Raw genomic sequence first — 21,192 nt, forward strand, 5'->3', positions numbered from 1 at the left:
AAAAAATGAAAACATTTCTGTCACTGCTAAACTTAATGTCACATATGTAAGCAGATATATAGATAGAACATTTTGCAAGACAAGTAACTGTATTCGTTTTATTGATTATTTGTTTATTTGCTTAGTTTTATCCACTACTTTTTGGCAGTTCAATGTGCTACAGGTGTAAGTATGTGTGTTGGTGTGTGTGTGTGTGTGTGTGTTTGTGTGTATGAGACAGAAAAGCAGATACATACAAAGAGAAAGGAAGCAGGTAAGGTCAGCATAGTAGAGTACCATCTCCTGATAGTTCACCTGAAGAGCACTCTGTTTGTTTTTGATGTTCATGGGAAGACATGAGACACTGTACAATACTGTCTGTTTTTCATATTGCATCATTCTTTATCATTAAATTAATTAAATGGTGCATCCAATAAGCACATATTAAACTGCCATATTTGGATTTATTTATGATGAATACGTATACATCACTAAAACTCATTTTTTGTTTGTGAATTGTACAACAGAAACACAAAGGCAGATATAGGGAGAGAGCATGGGGTGATCTGGCTAACCTTTCTTCCCTGTGCCTTTAAATCCAGTAAAACTGTAATTGTGTGAAAATGTAAATGTAAAAATGTTTTTAATATGTTGCATTTTAAATAAATGATCACACTTGAGCAACCAAACAGTAATTAAAAAATCCCTATGATGTTCCTACAGCTATCTAGCTTATTAGCTAGGCTAGCTTAGCTACTTGGCTGTGATGATTCTAGTTGCTCCTTTAGCTGACCGATATAGACTATATTCAGCCATTCAAATAATATATTGAGTATACCTAAACTGAAAAGAATTATTTTATTGAAATGGAAAAACGTGAAGTATTAAATGTCTGCATATAATAACCCTTTCATATTAACTGTCAAGCTAACTCCATTTTATTAATACAGCAGATCTAAAACAACAGAAATTAATCCAGCCTAAAGTGTTGGATCAGAAGAAGCTGAAAGCTTTGCAGAGTCCAAAGATGCCGATGCTGGAGGAAACCATACAAGCTAACAGCTTAAGCTAGTTAGCTGTAGAAGTAAAGATGGATTTCTTTGAAGAAGCTTAAAATAAGAATAATGACATTGGCCAGTTAAGTAACTTTGTATTAACAATTCACAGCAAAAGCAGTTTCTTACTTTATTATTTTTTGTCAATATAGTCTAAGGAACACAGTCACTTACTACAGGCTTTAAATATCTAACATGATCTTATATAAGTAGTTTTTTTCGGTTTCTGTTATATAAAAACTGAAGATTATAAATTGAACTGGATCTCAGCAGAGGGTAAATACTCTACCAGACTGAACTGCAGAGCTATTAAAACAGGAGGTTTCACTGCTGTGACACTAGATGTCAGTCTTTACAAAGCTGCTGCTTGTGGATTCTCTTTTTGAAGCCTGTCTCCTTTTTCAGCTGGCTGCTAGTCTTTTTTCGTTTTTGATGCAACAAAGTGTGTGGCCTTATTTCAGTGATCAGGAGCCCAAAACACACAGCACAGAGAAATACACATTTTAGAGACAGACTACCCGTTCCCTGCAGGTACATGAACCAGAAGACGCTAAGTAGTTTCAAAACATTTAGCAAAGGGTGACTGAAAGAAAAAGCTTTTCACCCCTCACATGTGGCTCCAAGGTCAAAGATACAGATTCAGAGTATCCAATTTCAAACCATAGCTAAGCACAGTTTTATATCCCCGTGCCACTCTTTTAACAACTCCATCTAATTCCCTAAAAATGCAATATTTTATGAGAAGATCATGGGTGCGTGGTTGAATTATTATCAGGAAAAATGATCTGAGCTGTGTTTCCACATAAACTTAATCAGCCATGTCATCATTCTCACTCCATTTACGTAAATTGGAGATTTCATTATCAAACAGTTGGTGGTTAATGTGAACTTAATGGCAGTTAATGCGATTGTTGAGGTCATAATAGATCTAATTAACAACATGTCTAACAATGACAGGCCTGTGCAGACGAGCTGCTTCTGCTTGACTATTGTCATGAGGTTCAAGTGTCTGTCTGTGCTGAAATGTTGGGAACCTCTTCTCCCTTGCGTACCCCACTGACCTAGATTTCAATTGTTTTCGGCCCGAGACAATGGGGGGGAAATGGTTTCATAACTGAACACAATACCTGGGTGTTTTTCAACACGATTGTTGTTAATGTCGCATTGTAGTGTGAGTTTGTGCTGTGCATTGTGCGTTTTCTCAATGTAACCTGCTCAAGCAGCCAACCGCAGAAAAGCCTGTGAACCCCTCAGTAAATCATTTGTGAACCGTTCAGCAGATGATGTGCATCCACGTGAATTTCTGCAGAGAAGCTGGTATATTCCTTGCTGCTTCTAACAGACCTCTCATGTTTCCTCAATAAAACATTACTCTCCTGAGGAGTGTGGTGCTTTTAGTATCGATTGCAGAGAAATATATTTTAGTCAGTGCTTCACTGAAGGCCTAAGACAGATGTAGACCACTGAATAACCTCAGATGTCAACAGGTCCTAAAACTGTACCAGCTACACTAATCTGTCCTGAAAACTGGGGAAGCTGACAATCTTAAAGTAGTCTTTTATTCACTAGACCACAATCTGATCTTAATTTTGTTTGTTATGTGATAAGAAAAGCAGTTTTAAAAAATACTGTTTAAATCCTGTCTTTATTGTATCACAGAAAAGTGAAATTTCCGTCCACTGTCTGGTTGAGTGCTGGAGTTTTAATTTAATTTAATTAATTTAATTAAAGCCCAGAGCTGCTAGTCAAATGCTCTTGATTCACTGTAAATCAGCTTAGGTGAGCACCTTTATAAAAGCAGAGGCAGTTTGCTGGTCTAAAATATTCAAGTGTGTGCTAACAAAACACCAAGTAGGAAATACTTCATGAATTATCTTAAATAGGAAGGGTTATAAGGCCATTTCCAAGCCAGCTGAAGGCCATAATTCTATAATGAGAAATATTATTCACAAATGGAAAACATTCAAGAGAGTCGCCAGTTTTTCCAGGAGTGGACATCTCAGCAAATTCACCCATGCAGTGTTCAGAGAAACTGCAAAACATGAGCCGTATCTCATACTCTACATGCCTCAGTTAGCACGTTAAATGTTAAAGTTCATGACAGCAGTTAGAAAAAGACTGAACAAGCTTGTTTAGAAGGATTGTCAGCAGAAAGCTTCCTAAAGAGAAAAAAATGTCTTATAGATAGATGAGATCAAAGTGAAGATGTTTGGTCATGGTGCACAGTGCCACATTTGGAAAAGAAATCAAATACGGCGTACCAGCACAAATCATATCAGCTGTCAAGCACAGTAGTGGAGGGATGTTGATTTGGGCTTATTTTGCAGCCATAGCACTTTACAGTATTAAACTAAAAGATTCTAGAGTCAAATGTGAGGTGTTCTGTCTGAGAGCTAAAGGTTGGCCCAAATTAAAATACTAAGGACAATGATCCCATGTACAGCAGCAAATCAGACCTCAGCCTGATTGAAATACTGGAGATCTCTACATAGGTGAATGTCTGTAAAGCTCAATGAAAAGAAGCAACACTAAAAGGGGGAAAAATTTCTACACAACCATGTAAGAGACTGATAGACACACAGTGAATGATTGCTTCAAGTTGCTCATGAAGCTGGGGTGTGCTTAGTTTCTCACATGACTACACAGAGTCCTGCAAAGCTTCTTTCTTTCTTTCTTTCTTCTTTCACACTCACCCAGTAACAACAAGCAGAATGACAAAACCTTTGCCTTAAACTGAAGATCCTGAAATGTGTCAAAGGAACCGTTGGAGAACAGAACATCAGATGTAGAAGTTGGCAGGGGGAAAAAAGAGAGCACCCCATGTTTGGTAGATAGATGAAGGAAGATTCATCAAAAGGCAAATTAATCAAAGGACATCAACAGCAAATGGGGAAGGGATGAAAGAGTGCCGCCTGTTTGTTCACTCCCGCTCTGCTCCTCCCGAACCTGCTCTCTGATCTCATCATGCCGCACGAGTGCATACAGGGGGCTGGAGCACAATGAGTACCACAAAACATATGCACATTAACAAATGTCTAAGCAAAGCTTGAAAAAGAAGAAGTGCAATTAGCGCAGTTTGTTTAACTCAGAGTGGTTTTTAAAGTCTCGTGTTTTCATATTTGACTGTTTGCGGTTTTCCAGTATCAAAGTGTTTGAACTTACGTAAGCAGAAGCTTTGAAACATAAACACACAGTCACACACTAACACATACTATATGATGCTGTTAGTGTGAACTATCAGGGCTGGGTTGTGGCAGCAGTGGACGGCCCTCTTTGATAATGCTCTGCTAGATTGGGCAGCCACTCTTTTTATTGTTCAGCCGGTTAGTTGGCTCAGAGTTGACTCCAATTTGTACTCCTCCTTTGGGTTTGTCAGCAGAGACCACTTTGTCCGTCCATCTAGACTGTGGCTCCATGTTGTCAGAACATGTTGAATTTTGTTTTTATTCAATATAATCACTCTTAAAAACTACTAAAGTTGGTTGTTATACCCCAGGAAGCTAAGGTAATGGGGGGGAAAGCAACACAACTTGTTCAGTTTGAAAAAGGAGACATGAGGGTAAATTAGCCAATTAAATACATTTTTCTTACTAAGTAATCAAACAAAAGGAAAGAGTTGAGCTGCTATCGCGACCAAAAGAAGAAAAGCCCAACAAAACCTAGAAGCTGATCAAAAGAGTAAGTCAAAACAGTTGAAAATTGCCAAAACACCCTCCTTGCCAAAACACACACACAGCTCACAAGCTGCAACACAAAGGCGCTCTAGTACTGGAGCTCGCCTCTCTGTGGCCTTAAGTACTCTGGCCTAATGGCTGGGTAGTCAGCTGTATAGTCACTGGTGGCACCTAAGGCTGGAAAAACCTCATTCACAACCAGAAGTTAAAGCAGGGAACTCAGGTGGTACATGTGCAGTAGCTGGGGTTGGGTGAGAAATTAGCTCAATCAGTGGACCTTAACAGATTTGAGCTAAAAGGTTAATAAATAAATAAATGACTAAAAGAAAACACTGACCACGAAAATAAATACATATCTGATTTAAAATGATCGGTAATGGTCAAAAGAAGTTATAGAAACAGCTGAAACAGCCCACTTAAAGTGTGGCAATCAGTTGAAATTGTTGATGGGATGGAAACTGCTACAAGTGTTTAAACTAGCTTAACAGCTAGCTGTTAAATTGATTAGCGTGGTAACAACAATTAGTAGACAAATGGTTGAAATCAAGCCAGTATTTATGGATAAATGGTTGAAGCAGTTTTCTAACCACAACTGATAAATGGTAAGCTGATTATTTATTTCTAAACATAAAGTGTAAGTTAAAAGTAGACCTGATCCAGCTTAAAAATAGATTAAATTAGTGAGCATGTTAGCTCCACTACAGGGATTTGGGACTATGCCTACATCAGATGAAACAGTATAGCTATTTTTTTTTCCAGATTTTAACAGCTGGAATAGCCTTAAAATGATTGTTCACAGCTTTAGATATCACTTAGCGACACTTACAATTTATTATGCTCCTGAGTCTACACTGTACAACTGCAACTAATGACGTCACTTAACCACTGCCTTTATGCTGTATTAACCTTGTTTTTTTAATAGGGGGCATAGTCCTGTTGATTTATTCATTTAATATTTTTACATAACAGTTTTATACGGAAGAGGATTAGGGCTACTGGGGGAAAAAAAGGTGGGCACATCTTTTTTTTTCTTCTTTTCCTGAATTCTGAGAAAAAGGTCAGAATTCTGACTTTTTCTCAGAATTCTGACTTTTTTCTCAGAATTCTGACTTTTTTCTCAGATTTTTTTCCAGTGGCACTAATCCTCTGCCGTAGTTTTATCCCTCACATTTCACAAAATCGTATTGCTTGCCCTGTGTGGCATTTTCTCAAAAACCTATAAATATTCATTTAAAAAAAGTTTATAATGTAACATGTCTATGTAGTAGGAAATTGTTCTTTTAACGTGCCCCTATTGTTTTGGCAGGTGAGAATATCACCATAATCTACAACATAATTCAAGTTGTGGTCTCAATCAAGGATTTCTCTTTTTCTTTAAAAAATACATAATGTTCCTGAGCAGTCTTTTACTGTATCTTTATGTAACAAAAGCAAAGTTCAGCAGAGAAAGACAAAAGTGATGTGAACTGACAATATTTTAATGGGGGGGATAAAAGACTGTAAGTGATCAATGGAGGCGGCATCCAAGTGATGCCCGGAGGACGGCTTTGATGTGGCCATCCTCAGAGGGACGCCTGGGACAATGCCCTCTTTGAGGGGCATGGGCAATGGCAGACACTTCCCTCTCCCTCGCTCCTGCTCTCTCACACTCAGCCTCCCTCTGTTTCCTGCTTCCTCCTGCAATACTATGACTCTTTGGTTTAGATGCTTATACTCAGCATCATTTACTATCCTTAACTGTATAACTTTCTCCCTCTTTCTATCGCATTAATTCAGACAACACCCCCTTCCTCAAAGCCCAGCCAATCGCTCTTCTTGCCCCCCTCCTCTGTATCTCTCTCGCTCCCTCACTCGGTCTTCTTTCATAGAACCAAGCCTCTTTGTAATGTCCAGCCTTGGCAAGTTGCGCCCGATTTGCTGTCACAGTCTTAATGAATTCATCTGTTTGTGTATTGGCCATGGGAGCATTTCTCCCTCCCTCTCCCTCTCTCTTTCCTATCCTCTACCCCCTCCCTCTAGCTTGTGGTCCCCTGAGGGCTCTATATATACCAGGGACCACTCCAGGCATCTATTGTTCCTCTAAGTAAACTTACAGACAGATGCCCTGCACCACAGTTTGGGAAAGAGCCCAGAGAGTCAGGAGGAGGGAGACAGTTAGTGAATGCATAGAGCTGCCAGACAACAAGGACCTGGAAACAGACTCATCTCCAGCTCATCTGCATCCTCTTCAGTCGTTTTGTGTGTCTCTTGCCTGCCTGCTTCTTGCCACTGTGGAGTGGAGGTCTGATGCTCTGACAGCATGCCGCTGCTGGTGTCACTGCTGCTTATGGGGCTGGACTGCTTGCTGGGAGCCCCAACAGGAAGAGAGGTCTACAGGATGCCCCAGAGTGCTCTTAAAGGTAAAACTGACCCATCATTTCTCATTTATGGCAGTTTATGTTAAGAGTGGTCACAGCTGTAGCTGTCTAACACTGACTATATTTGGGAGAGCTTATGTCAGATGTCTTCAGTAGCAAATGAGTCTCTTGCAGCAAACAAATAGTAATGCTTAAAGCATTAATACCTCTCAGTGAGTCAAACACCAGAAGAAACATCTGGTGAAATTGCTAGTCTGAGTGAGATTCACCTTCAGTTTGGCACATGTACACATCTAATAAAAAAAATCTAAAGTTTTGCTTTCATGGATTTTTTAACTTTAATGCTTGAAAACAACACAAGAGAGCCAAAACACAAATGTAAATAATGAGTACTGACCAATTTCAGCACTACTCTTCAGGACTTGTTTGAATCAGCAAACAGTTGTTTAAATTAATTTCATTTAGTGCTGTGTGACCTTTAAATCCTACAGTAGAGCACAGTGTTGAGGGGCCTCTGGCCTTCTCTGGTTGAGGTGCTGAGTACAGCAGAGCCTTCATGCAAGTGACTGGTGATGGCAGTGTGTTTGGAACAAGGGACTATGGGTCCCAGCGGCCCCGGGGCTGCCAGCCTGTGCCCTTAGGGCCTGTCCCTGCCCACCAGCCTCTGCCCGCTCAGCCTTGGCCTTCTAATTAAATCTTCAATCAGTATTGTTGTTGTTACTGGCGTATCCTGTGATGTTTTGCGGCACAGAGGGGGGCAGCAGGGTCGGCGGCCCGATTGAAGTGTGTCTGTAGAAGACTCACCAGGGCGCTGAGCGTGAGCTAGCTTCCCCAAAATGCTGCCAATGAGCTCAAAGAGCAGCATGAGAAAAAAGGGGGCTACTCACACACATACCAGAAAGCTGCACCAATTCATGTTAATGCTTACATACACTGTGTTCCCACAGCAAATGACTGTCTTCCTTATGATGACCTAGATGTCCTTCTTTTTAAAATCACTGCCACAAATTTCTCCTCAAAACAAAAATTGGCTCATTTTATTGATAATAATGCAAACAAGTCTCTGCATATGTGTTCAGGAAATAAAATCTCACAGTAGAACTGATTGAGTTTGAAATTCATCCCAGTGCAGTTCTGGAGCTCGGAGGCAAATATCAGCGTATGTCATTGCACATCGGCTTGGCTGATTTATGTTGCTCATCTGTGTTTTCTTCTCTTTTCTTGCACCTTTCCTTTCTCTTGTTTCTTTTTGTTCCTGTCCTTCCTGCAGCTCTGTCTGATCGGGGCACTGTTGTGCTGGAAGCAGCCATGGCCAGTGCTCTATCCACTCTTGAACGTGCAACGTCTGAGAGAAGCCGGGCTGAAGCCAGCTGCCGGGGTTGTGTTCCCTGTCTGTTTCAGAACTGCGGACAGCTGTCAGGGTCCTGCTGTGAGTGCAACATCATGCTTACTTGCCTGTTCAATCCTGATCACCTTTAAGTCACATCGAGTCACCGCTCCACCACCGCTACATCTTGGTGTGTCTTAGATGTCCCCTTCTTGTCAACAGCGTCTTCTTCCAATGCTCTATCGGAGCCCAGCTGTGAGGTCATCAGTAAGGCCCAGAAGCTTCAAGGTGAGGCGGAGAGGAGCTGGGCTCTGAGTCAGGCCTGTGCGTACTATCAGCATCGCTGCCCACCTGGTGAGGTGGACACGGAGAGCTGCATCAGGGTCATGGGGGAGAGCTGCAGCGCTCGCGTCCTCCAGTGCAGCCTGCTCAACACAATGCAGAACCTGGAACCGGCTATGCAGACGCACGCACAGGGTGAGGAGAGACATCTTTTTACACACGCAGAGGCATTAGATTTAATTGCTTTGCATCGTTTTTCACCAGCGATGCCTGTTCTCTGTCCCAGCAGCAGTGTGCGGTCAGAGGTCAGCCACAGTGCAAAATGTTACGCAGCCTCGCTCCAGGATTGTGGGCGGCTCTCCTGCACCTCCAGGCAGCTGGCCCTGGCTGGTTAACCTGCAGCTGGATGGTGCTTTGATGTGTGGAGGGGTTCTGGTGGACAGCTCCTGGGTGGTCACTGCCGCACATTGTTTTGCTGGGTTAGTGTGCATGTGTGACTATTTTCTTTGCAAAGACAGATGAGATAGTAGTCAAATTCACAGCATTTAGCATTTGTTAAAACTGTCTTTTGACCTCCGCAGCAGCCGTAGCGAGAGCTACTGGACAGCTGTCGTAGGTGAGTTCGACATCACCAAGACTGACCCTGATGAACAGGTTCTCAAAGTGAATCGCGTCATCCCCCATCCGAAGGTAAAAATCCAACGTGTGGGATCATAGCTTTTAGTATTTTAATTAATCACCGATTTATTGATCAGGGGCAATAACAGTTCTGTCACATCTCTGCAGTTCAACCCAAAGACATTTAACAATGATATAGCACTGGTGGAGCTGACTTCTCCAGTGGTCCTGTCTCAACACGTCACCCCAGTGTGTCTTCCTTCTGGTATGGAGCCCCCCACTGGCAGCCCGTGTCTGGTGGCAGGCTGGGGCTCCCTCTATGAAGGTGAGTTCAGTATCCTATAGACTCACTGTGTCATGCTAGCCTCATGAAAGTACAACTTATTTTTGTATCCTACCAAATCAATAATGGTGTATTTTTGTCCACAGATGGACCATCTGCTGATGTGGTGATGGAGGCCAAGGTGCCCCTGCTGCCTCAAAGCACCTGTAAGAGTGCTCTTGGCAAAGAACTGGTCACCAACACTATGCTTTGTGCTGGTTATCTTTCTGGAGGCATAGACTCTTGTCAGGTGGGCACATTAGAATTTCTGGATTTACTTTTGAATTATCTTTATCGGTTACTAAAGTGGCACCACTTTAATTCATTGCAAACCATAAACTATCACCCGCAGGGAGATTCTGGCGGCCCCCTGATCTACCAGGACCGAATATCTGGTCGATTTCAGCTCCATGGCATCACATCCTGGGGAGACGGCTGTGGAGAGAAAGGCAAGCCCGGCGTTTATACGCGGGTGTCTGCCTTCTCTGACTGGATTCAGGCAGAGATACAAAGTAAGTTGTGTATTTATATCGATATAAAGTAATCTGACATAACCTCGCTTTACCGTAAAAGCAAACTCATCTGAGTAATTTGAAAAGTATTATCAGTGGCTACTCCGTAATACTGACATACTGCACTTCATCATGAAATCATCACTTCTACTTCTTCTTTTTAGAGTCATTTGGGAGCCGTGAGCCTACATGTCCAGAGCTTCTAAAGACAACTGAAATGACAGAAGAAGAACAGAGGTCAGAGTTCAGCTCTCTGTGTCGCTTCTATAAACTGACCTGTCCTTCTGGTCAGTCTGCCAGCGCTTGCAGCCGACTGGCCGAGGAGAAATGCCTCACCCGCTTCAAGAAATGCCGTGAGTACTTTTATTTGAAACGCCTGGCTTCATGAATGTACAACAAATACCTGATATACTGTTTGCGCTGAGTTTTCTGATCTTTCGTTCTCTCTCCATTCATCTAGAGTTGCACTCATTCTTGCAGACCCTGCTGGACTTGCTCCAGAGGGCCGAGGACTACATCAGGGACAAAGTGGACTTGACTTTCTTCACCCAGACTCTGCCTCAGCTTGTGGAGCATATCTACAGCACAGCTTTCACTCACACCAGAGAGAGGCGGGACCTAGGCCTGAGCCACAGTCTTAAACAGATCGAAGGTACATGACTGACAGAGGATGCTTTTTATCATTTGTCCAAGCTCAAACGGTCACGTTTTGCTGCTTGCTGCTGTAACAGGTGTTTTATTACTTGCAGAACAGCTAGGTGGTGCAGAGGAAGGCCCTTCTCCAGTTCCCCCAGCCTTATTCACAGACGTCGGGGCGTTGGTGGATGACTGGGAGAAATATCTGAGAAGCATGGCCGATGATGTGGATGAACAAAACCCTGACACAGATATCTCCTCCAAAATCAGGAGGCAGGAGGACAACCTTTTCTTGCAGGTGCGCTGTTTAATGCTCAAGAATAAAGTGATGCATGGTTTATCTTACACAGACGACACTTTGAATTGTATTTGTGTTTAATTTAATGAATAACTGCATGTGTACAAAGTAAACTGTGGTTAATTACAGCACAAAACAAATCCTAGTAAGATAAAACAATGAAAATCAAACCTAGGGAGGGTTAATGTGAGTTTCTTTCAGTTACAGAGACGGCTTCACTTTGTTTCCATATGTTTTAATTTCAGCTTGATCTGAACATCAAAATCTATTTTTAATGTCTCCAGACACAGGACTCCTTTCTGCAGCAGCTCGAGGGAGAATATCAATCCATCATCTCAGCTCTGCGCTCCAAACTGGACTCCAGAGCTGCTCCTCCCATCCTGCACTTGGACACAGTCTACCTTCAGGAGGAGTCTCCGTCTGTCTTTACTCCATCCACTGGAGCACCGGACCACACCCACCCACCCTCCTCTTCCTGGGCATCACAGAAGCCTTGGTCACTTCTGACAGCGTTCATAAATGACGTTAAGAATTTAAAGGCACAAAGTAGGATTGCCACAGAAGCAGGATCGCAGAGTGAAAGCTCATTTAGTGAAGAAGCTACTGCTAATGAAAAGCGGAGAGGCGCGTCAGAGGATTTGACATTTTCTGAGAATGGAGACGGCACAGAGTCAACAACTGTTCTCCAGCCAGTCACTGAGAGCGCGCCCACAGAGACCGCTGACCTCAGACAGGCTGCTGTCAAGCCTTTAATTCTTCACAGAAAATACAGGAGCCTTGTTCACAGGAGGCAAACGACCGGCGCCAACATGAAAAGTGTGTGCCACATCTTTATTCAGACAAGTTTCATTACATATATTCCAAAATGCATGTGCTCAAGTGTGTTTGTTTCCCCCCTGTAGTTTGTCCTGGAGTGAGAGAGTCTTCACAGAAAGTCAGCCAAGTCAGAGACTCTTACAGATGGGTGTTAAACATCCCGAGCAAGAATCTCCACATGAACTTCCAGGAGGTAAGTCCCAGTAAGATGCATGCAATATTCTTTTTGAAGCAGCCTTTTAATGAGCTCTCTCATTTCTTTAGGTGTTAGTTGATCTGGGCTCCAAGAATGACCGAGGACTTTACCAAGCGCGGGTCAGAGCTGTAGTTGGAGGACGACCTTTGACCTTCTACAGTCTTGTGGGCCTGGAAAACGATTCTTTCTACCGCACCGTGCCGAGGATCATCTCTTTGGCACTGGAGGCTCTCAAGTCGTAACTGCTACCAACGCTAAAAAGGAGAGATGATGGCGGAAAGCCTCTCCAAGGCAACTGAGAAACCTTTAACAGACAGATGCGTTGAAAGCGCTCACAGACTTTACGTCTTGCCTCTGCTGTTTCCTGACTCTAAACGAAAACATGAATGTATCAACCCACTTACTGACCACCAGTCACACCACAAGCTTTTGTATGTGGTTGTAGACGCAGCCTCGTCTAACGTATGAACCCGAACAAAAATGATAAGTTATTCATATTGTCTTTTACAAAGGTTGAGCCTCTTGTAAAGCACATACACGCTATATATATTATGTAATGTTTATTCTTGTAATATTTATTTGTATAGAGAAAAGTATTTGTATTTTTGTAAAAAAAACAAAACAAAAATTAAGATCTATAAATAAAAAAGTTATTAATGTTATGGGATGCTGTGTTTATTGTAAGGAAAGATTGAGTTAGCAGTAATGCAGCTTCTGATCTTCCCGTCTTTGTGACCCCACATTCATTGGTTTCACCCTTTGAGCAGAGCTTTACGGTCAGCGCAGCAGCTGTTACTGTGATGACAAGAACCTCCATGATTTCTCTTCTTAAGATGGGTAATTTTAACAGGATCCAGAAATACACCACCCTCTAGAGTCTCTTATTGTCTGTCATTATCCACAACTGGCAAGTTTAAAGGAAGTGGCACTCTTTGAGCAGCAAACAGGCCCCCATTATTGCTTTGTGTTGACTTTTGCTTCTCTAGTCCTGTATTTGAGTCTTTAAACAATCGGCTGAATTAAGCCAGTACTTAACGTTGTGATCACAGACAGGTAATTTCCCAGAAAAGGAACAGGTGCAAGACAGCTGAGTAAACACAGATACATACCTCTGTTACATCACATTAACTCCTGCTCTTGGCTTGCGTGCTTAAGTGTGTGTATTTTTGTGACAAACATGCATGAACACACACACACACACAAGTAATGACAGGACACAAATGTGCTGGCATCCAGGGCCTGGCCACTCATCACAGACGCTGTGCTGTAAATGGACAAGACTTCCCACCTGTTGTCTTCTCTGCTGTTTGTCAGTTTTTTTTTAGTTTCTGGCTTGTTGTGCTCTTTCTCTCTTTAACACCAGATCTGTCTAATCCCTCTGTTGTAAAGAATATATTTAACTGAGACTATAAAACTGAGAGTTTTAGATATCAGTGCTGGGCCGAGTGTGCTCTGAGTTCATTACAGAGAATTACGTTCATGTAACTGAGCAACAATAGACAGGTGCACCGAACAGAATTATAATGCGACATGTTTAACACTGGAGGGCAGCCATGGACAGAGTACAATGCTCAAACTATGGGTGCGTGTCTGTGTGACAGCTGGCTATGCCGTGCTGGATATCCACTTTTGGATTTTACCCTAACAATCACCCAGTCACCAACCCCCAACCTTCAGCCTTCCCGTCAACCCGAGCTTCGACCTCTGGTGGGAAGCACACACGGGTGCCTGAGTCCGTGCGTGTCACATTAGTGGTTGAGGGTTTGTCTGGGACAGCACTGCACAAAGACACGCTGATGGACTTTGGAGCTCCGTGCACTCTGCCACTCTTTATTGGAGTGTTGGTGTTTTGTGCCACAGGTAGGAACACTAAGGAGCTACTGCACAGTTTGAGTGAAGCAAGTTGGGTTTCTTGTTGCTGTGATTTGCATGCTGTTGTTTTTGAAGACCAAAGATGCTGCTGAGTGTTGCTTAGAAACAATATGCTTTTTTTTTAGCAGTCTATTATTTTTACTAATTCTCACTGTATTTGCATTCAAACAAAGTGCAGTACACTGAAAAGCACTGATCACCAGACTGTAGAAACCATGTGTTGTTGGCATTTTCACTGGTAAATCTCAAAACATCTGTTCTATCTAAAAGATCTAATATATATTTGTCAGTGCACACAGTCCCATTCAATTTGTTATGCTGATACTATACACGTGTTCTCCTTCACAGTCTACTATTAGTCTGGTAACTACATTTTTAAAAAATTATTGAATATTTGAAATATGCATTTTAATAGTCATTACTACTTTGTTTTCTCAGGCACCATAGGACAATTAAAAGCTTTCCTCTATATTACAGTTTGAAGTACAGTTTTTTGTTATTTTTCCAGTTTGTTAAGAAACTGAAATAATCTTTTGTGTACTGGTGTTTTTTACAAAACAAATATTTTTATAATGTAGTTGTCTCTTCATTGTTCATTTGATTATTACAACAAAGTTTCTCTGGGAAATTAAACTTTTTCAAAACATTCATGAGAGACTGTTTTTACCCGTGCACTTCAGCAGGTTTTTTTGTTAGGCTTCCATAACGTTGGTGAGATGAAAGAAGTAAGTAGAGATACCTAATCTTCTGGCTTAATGAGCTCTAAAGCCTACATTTCCCATCATGCAGCTCAATAGCATTTTTAATCAAATGCCCATACCTCCTATAACTTCTTTCATCCAGTTTTTAAAGCAGGCTATTTGTTAATAATTTTGCCACAAATTGAAACCGCGGTAACCATGTTGTAATCTCAAACGTCACAGTAGAGCTGACGCAATTCCTTTTCACAGCTGGAGCAAATATTCCTTATGACGAGCAGACAATGCAAGAGATATGATCGAAAAGCTGCGGGCATCATCGCATAAACATAAAAATCTCTACACAAGACTTCTGGACTTATTTCAGCACAGATGCTATATCTGCTTCACTTCATAGAAGTTCCATTGTGTCCCCTTGCATCTGTGTCTCTAGCAAGTTAAAAAAAAAAAATCAGATGTACTGGAAGACATCTGAACGTGCCTGAGAAGATCTTGACCAGAAGATCAGTCGAATTCAAATCTTTTACAACTTACTATCTTTATTTGCTGATTCCCACAGCTTTTTGGATTGTCTGGCTATTTTACCTGCTATAAAAATGCACAGATCGACCCTTTAAATCAACCTGCTTTGTCTTGGCTGTTCGTGTTCTTGCGCGCAGCCTCGGCAGCCAACCTTGAAAGGGAGCTGTTTAAGGATTTGATGAAGGGCTACAACAAGAACGTTCGGCCCATGGAGAAGAGTGGAGACATCACTAAAGTCTCCATCAAGATGACGCTCACCAACCTCATCTCTCTGGTGAGTAGAGCTTGTCCTGGTGCGTATGATTAGCCAGTGATGACCCTCACCAAAACCATAATTCTCACATTAGACAATCAGAATACATCATTTTTATTTTTATTAAATTATTCTCCCAAGCCATGAGCAAAGTCTAACTGACACACATCAAAAATGTAATATTTTCTTCTTCAAAATGTAGGACAGGCAGGTTAGAGTTGGGTTATCATCTATAATGACCTCAGAGGGTTATTGTCTATGGTTGCAATGTTTACCAAACTGTGTCCTCAGAATGAAAAGGAGGAGGCCCTGACTACCAACGTCTGGATAGAAATGGTAACTTTTGGAGGTGCTTTTTTAGCTTCTTTCAAAAATACCCAGTTTATGCATTTGAAAGGAAGTCAAGCCTGCAGTGTTTCTGTGTGTAGCAATGGTGCGACTACAGGCTGAGATGGGACCAGCCCCCCAGGTCAGCTCTGTATGGAAACATCACCTCTAGTCTGCGTGTCCCCTCCAAAAGCATCTGGTTGCCTGACATTGTACTGGAGAACAAGTGAGTGAATCCACCTTCAGATACGAATTTTCCATTGAGATATGAGTTTTAATGGTTAGGCAGCAATCATGATACGTCTCTGAGGACTTTTTTGGGCTGTTAGTTGAAGCATTCTAAAACATTAATTAACAATAAATTCATTTTCAGGATAAATGGGAACATAAAAAATGCATTTTTACAATCACCCATCAAATCATAGTTGATTCTGATATTTGTTTATTCAGAAGACCTGTGGGCTAAATCAGGTTTCTCTGGACTAACTAGTCTGCTTAAAGCATTGTAAATGCACCTAAAGTACTTTGAAAGTAAACCAAACAACGTGTGGGAGGCAAAGAAAGCATTCACCAAAGATGTAGCAGGCTTTTTTTTAAACAAAACTTTGGTTCTGTTTTCTTTGAGCTGCACCAACCCTAGTGAAAGGTAAACATTACATCGTGTTTCTAAAATCTCCTTTCCTCTGTGCTTGCCGAGGAGAAGCACAGTGCTGCAAAAATGGAAGCAAAGGGCAGAGTTTAGGTAAAAGAAGTCATGAGTGAACTTCAGATAGCGCTTTCAGGTTCTGCACTCTCACACTGTTAGAGGCAGATTTAGTTTTTAATACTATTGCGACCATTTAAAAACACATATTATCACATTATGATGACAGATGTATTTGTTTCCAGGTCAAGTTTCTCTTATCTAAGCTAAATCTACAAGCCTGTACGTGTGAAATTTACATGAATGAGGCCTGATGTGTGCATGCGTGCACGAATGTATGCGTTAAACTGCAGATAAACCATACACCATCTTTCTCATCTTCTCTCTGGTCCGTAGCATTGATGGACAATTTGAGGTAGCTCTTTACTGCAATGCACTGGTGTCTCCTGATGGCTGTGTGTCCTGGCTGCCTCCTGCTATTTACCACAGCGCCTGTGCCATCACTGTGAACTATTTTCCCTTCGACTGGCAGAACTGCACCATGGTCTTCCGGTAAGAGCAAGCAATCACAAGTCTGTCACCCCCAACCGGTCAAGGGAGATGGTTGTCCCTCCCTCAGCCTGGTGCTGCCGGAGGTATTTTGTTAAAAGGGAGTTTTGCCTTCGAACTGTCACCAAGTGCTTGCTCATCGGGGGTTTTCTCATTGCTGGGGTTTTCTCTGTATTTTTATAGGGTCAACTGTTGATGTAATTTCTTCTTGTATAAATAAAATTGAATTGAATTGAATTGAACTGTAAATGAATTTGGAGGAAATGTGTAGGGCTCTGTGATCCCTGGCATGTTGTCTGGGATTGTTCCATGTTAAAGAGAAGCATGAATGATTCAGGGTGCTGTTTAAAAGGCCGATGCATGACATGTAAAAAGAATCCAGAGTGTCTAAATCAACAGCAATCAGCTTCCTTCAGTCATGTTACCTTCTTGCTCTTCCGATGAAGGTGTTGACTGGTCGACTCTGACCGCATGTTCTGTGCAATGTGTTCAGCTCGCAGACTTACAGCGCCAATGAGATCGAGCTGGTTCTCACAAAAGAAGATGACGTCACATTAGAGTGGGTGGATATCGACCCAGAGGCCTTTACAGGTATTTGAAGAATAGATTTGAAATTAGTGAACACAATAAAGACATCCATTGGTTCATATAAAGAAGAAGAAACTGTTTTTCTTGTGATAAAAGACTATTAAAGACTTTTGTTTTGGGTTTTTTAGAGAATGGAGAGTGGATTATCAGACACAGACCAGCCAAGAAGGTGATCAACACTCAGTACACCAAAGATGACCTGGAGTATCAGGAGCTGGTCTTCTTTCTTATCATTCAGAGGAAGCCTGTCTTCTACATCATTAACATTATTGCTCCCTGCGTCCTCTTCTCCTCCCTCGGCCTGCTAGTCTACTACTTACCTGCCAAAGGTTCTTCTTCTTACTTTGTGTAAAGTGTGATCATAAACCCATCAGTCATAACATCATGACTATCTGCCTAGTACTGTGGTGGTCCATCTTTTGCTGGACTCCACCAGAGCCCTGAAGGTGTGCTCTGGTATCTGGCACCAAGATGTTAGCAACAGATCCTTTAGTCCTGTATGTTTCATGGCAGGGCCTCCATGAACTGGACTTGTTTGTCCAGTACATCCTGCAGATCCTCGACTGGACTGAGATCTGGGGAATTTGGAGGCCAAGTATTCCTGAAACATTTTTGCTTTGTGTCAGGAAGCACTATCCTGCTTAACGAGGCCACAGCCATCAGGGGATACTGTTTCCATGAAACCTTCTTCATGGTCTGCAACAATCTTTACATAGGTGGTATATGTCAAAGTAACATCCACATGGATGGCAGGACCCAAGGTTTCCCAGCAGAACATTGCTCAAAGCATAACACTGCCTCCACCAGCTCACCTTCTTCCCATAGTGCATCTTGGTGCCAGGTGTTTCCCAGGTAAGTGATGCACACACACCTGGCCATCCACGTGATGTAAAAGAAAAAGTGCTTCTTCCTTTTAAAAGGGAGTTTTGCCTTCCCACTGGCACCAAGTGCTTGCTCATAGGGCGTTGTCTGATTGTTGGGGTTTTCTTTGTATAATTGAAGGGTCTTTACAATTAAAGCACATTGAGGCGACTGTTGTTGTAATTGCAATATAAATAAAATGTATTTGAATTGAACTGTAAGGAATTTTCGAGTGAATATGTAGGTCTGAAGCCTCATATGCAACAAGCTACAATGGACTGTGCATTCTAACACTTTTCTATCAGAACCAGCATGAACTTCTTCTGTAGTTTGAACTACAGGAGCTCGGCTGCTGGATTGGACCCCACGAGCCAGCCTTTGCTGCCCATGTGTCAGTGAGCCTTTGCTGCCTATGACCTTGTTGCTGGTACACCACTGTTTCTTCCCTGGACCACATTTGGTCTGCAGACCAGTAACAACTCATAAGAGCTGCAAAATATGAGATGCTCTGACCCAGTCGGTTAGCCATCACAATTTGGCCCTTGTCAAACTTGCTCAAATCCTCATGCTTGCACATTTTTCCTGTTTCTAACCTCAACTTTGAAGACAAAAAGTTTACTTGGTCCCTAATATAGCCCATCCACTAACAGGTGCCATGATGAAGACATAATCAGTGTTATTCACTTTACCTGTCATAATGTTGTGCCTGTTGATGTACGTAGACAGTGAGTCAGGATTTTGACCTATGATCATAGAAATACAGTGACGATCTAGCCGTTGATGCATACAGTAGGTCAAAACTGCGCCACCCTGACGGAGTACTGGTTTTGGTTTTACAGCTGGTGGTCAGAAGTGCACCATGTCTGTTGTGACTCTTCTGGGCCAGACTGTGTTCCTCTTCCTCATTGCTAAGAAGGTTCCAGAGACTTCTCAAGCGGTGCCTCTTATTGGAAAGTAAGCAGCTCACTTTCAGATTTCAGCTCAGAGTTTTAGGTTTGTGTTAAATATGATACGAACATTTGACCGCAGGTATCTGATGTTTGTGATGTCGGTGACCACCATGGTAGTGATAAACAGTGTCGTAGTCCTCAACGTATCCCTGAGAACCCCAAACACTCACAAAATGGCAGACAAAGTCCGGAAGGTGAGGCTGTGTCTGAATCATTTGAATATCTTTTAAAGCTGCTCAATGAAGGGAACACACGTCTATTTAGCCGTGATTTCATCTTAAACACCGTGTCACCCTCAGATCTTCCTAAACATCCTGCCTCGCCTACTTAGGATGCAGATGCAACCCTGGACACCAAACGGCGGCCATGCATCAGAAATGAGAAATGGTGGAACTGTGTCTGCGGGCAGGAATGGTGTCCACCTGGTTCCCTGCCGTCGCCGCAGCTCTATCACCGTCATCACTAAGGCGGAGGAATACGTAATGAAAACAGCTCGGTCTGAGCTCATGTTTGACAAACTCAGAGGGAGAAATGGATTGATGAAATCAGTGCTGGAGAAGCTACGTAAGTATTTGAAAGAGTTTGTTACACTTTTTTAAAAAAAACAAAAAAACTTTTGACAGTTTAGGTTATCCTTTGAAATGCATAAATATAACACATAAATAAATGGCTTTTTGTGAATATATGACTCCAGATGATGGCCTGGAGGGGGGTACAGCACAGCACCTTGTTAATAGTCTAGCAAAGGCCAGTCCAGAGCTGAAGCAGTGTGTGGCATCCTGCAAACACATTGCTGAGACTGCAAGACAGCAGAATGACTTCCAGAGTGTATGCTTAACCATTTTACTCTTTGCACATTTGCAATGGACATTTTGATGAGTTCTTAGTTGGGAATGGCAGAGCTAATAGCAATGTATCATCTCACTCAACCTCAGGAAAATGAAGAATGGTTCCTGGTTGCCCGTGTCATCGACAGGGTCTGCTTTATTGTCATGGTGTTGGTGTTTTTTATCGGCACTATTGGCATCTTCTTGATGGGCCACTTCAACCAGCCGCCCTCTACACCTTTTCCTGGGGATCCAAAGAAGTATCTCCCTCCACTACACAACATTACTGCTGTAGCAGGAATGGAAACAAACGCCTTAGGGTGAACCAGGGAGAAATTGTTTGATGTTATCACTTTACCCAGAGTGAGAATCTGACAGCCTTCATTAGTGATCTTTCACTAATGACTATGATACAAAGAATGGAGAAGATGCAGCTGTATGTGTTTTCTGCACAGGTGCCTGCTGTGGGGCTGCGGACGATCACAGAAGCAAGTACAATCCACTGCACCATTGTGTGAATGCATACTGTATCAGCTGTCCTGGCTGTTGAGATTGTTTGTGTTGCATTTAATGCTGTAGAAGATGGTCTCCTTACTTACATCTCAGTGTTTGCTCTTAGTGCTGTTCATTTTTAACAAAACGATGGGCACAAGCCACGAGACATGCTGTCGACCACAGATTTCATTCGTTGTAATCTACGAGAATCTTTCTTTTTATCAATAAAAGCATTTTAATTGCGTGATTTTTGTGACTGAGTCATTTTTGAGGCCAGTGGAAAGTTTCTGCCCCCACCCCTCCACTCCCAAACCTGCCACTGAAGCACAAATATCCCACACAGCCCCCCCTCCTCTGGAAGCATTTCAATTACATGACTGAGTGGTGCCTTTCTACCCCAACAAAAAGCAGATCCGGCTGGTTGGGATGGAAACAGAGTCGTTTTGAGATGGAGCTGAAGTGAGAAGTCCGAAAACACTCACAAAGCCAAACACTGCTATGTGAATAGCCACACAAACACACGGGGGGTTAGAAG

General features: G+C 42.3%; 2 protein-coding genes across 2 annotated transcripts; both read left to right on the top strand.

Annotated features, from left to right (window-relative positions):
- Window positions 1–6,971: 6,971 nt before the first annotated feature.
- Window positions 6,972–12,542, top strand: prss56 (serine protease 56). Its single transcript, XM_035906133.2, has 14 exons — window positions 6,972–7,107; window positions 8,336–8,494; window positions 8,615–8,869; window positions 8,964–9,153; window positions 9,256–9,364; window positions 9,461–9,617; window positions 9,722–9,864; window positions 9,967–10,126; window positions 10,291–10,479; window positions 10,587–10,778; window positions 10,876–11,060; window positions 11,345–11,876; window positions 11,963–12,069; window positions 12,141–12,542. Exons 1-14 carry the CDS (start codon window positions 7,008–7,010, stop codon window positions 12,312–12,314), a joined length of 2,652 nt encoding a protein of 883 aa, XP_035762026.2. The 5' UTR covers window positions 6,972–7,007; the 3' UTR covers window positions 12,315–12,542.
- A 1,137-nt stretch (window positions 12,543–13,679) lies between these two features.
- chrng (cholinergic receptor, nicotinic, gamma) lies at window positions 13,680–20,787 on the top strand. Its single transcript, XM_006786592.3, has 12 exons — window positions 13,680–13,932; window positions 15,302–15,438; window positions 15,709–15,753; window positions 15,846–15,970; window positions 16,784–16,939; window positions 17,430–17,527; window positions 17,653–17,853; window positions 19,225–19,339; window positions 19,415–19,529; window positions 19,635–19,899; window positions 20,030–20,163; window positions 20,271–20,787. The coding sequence occupies exons 1-12, from the start codon at window positions 13,680–13,682 to the stop codon at window positions 20,484–20,486; spliced, it is 1,860 nt and encodes a 619-aa protein (XP_006786655.2). The 3' UTR covers window positions 20,487–20,787.
- Window positions 20,788–21,192: the final 405 nt, after the last annotated feature.

This window comes from Neolamprologus brichardi, chromosome 18, assembly GCF_056152115.1.
Source record: "Neolamprologus brichardi isolate AB-2024 chromosome 18, ASM5615211v1, whole genome shotgun sequence".
In the NCBI taxonomy this organism is placed as follows: Eukaryota; Metazoa; Chordata; class Actinopteri; order Cichliformes; family Cichlidae; genus Neolamprologus; species Neolamprologus brichardi.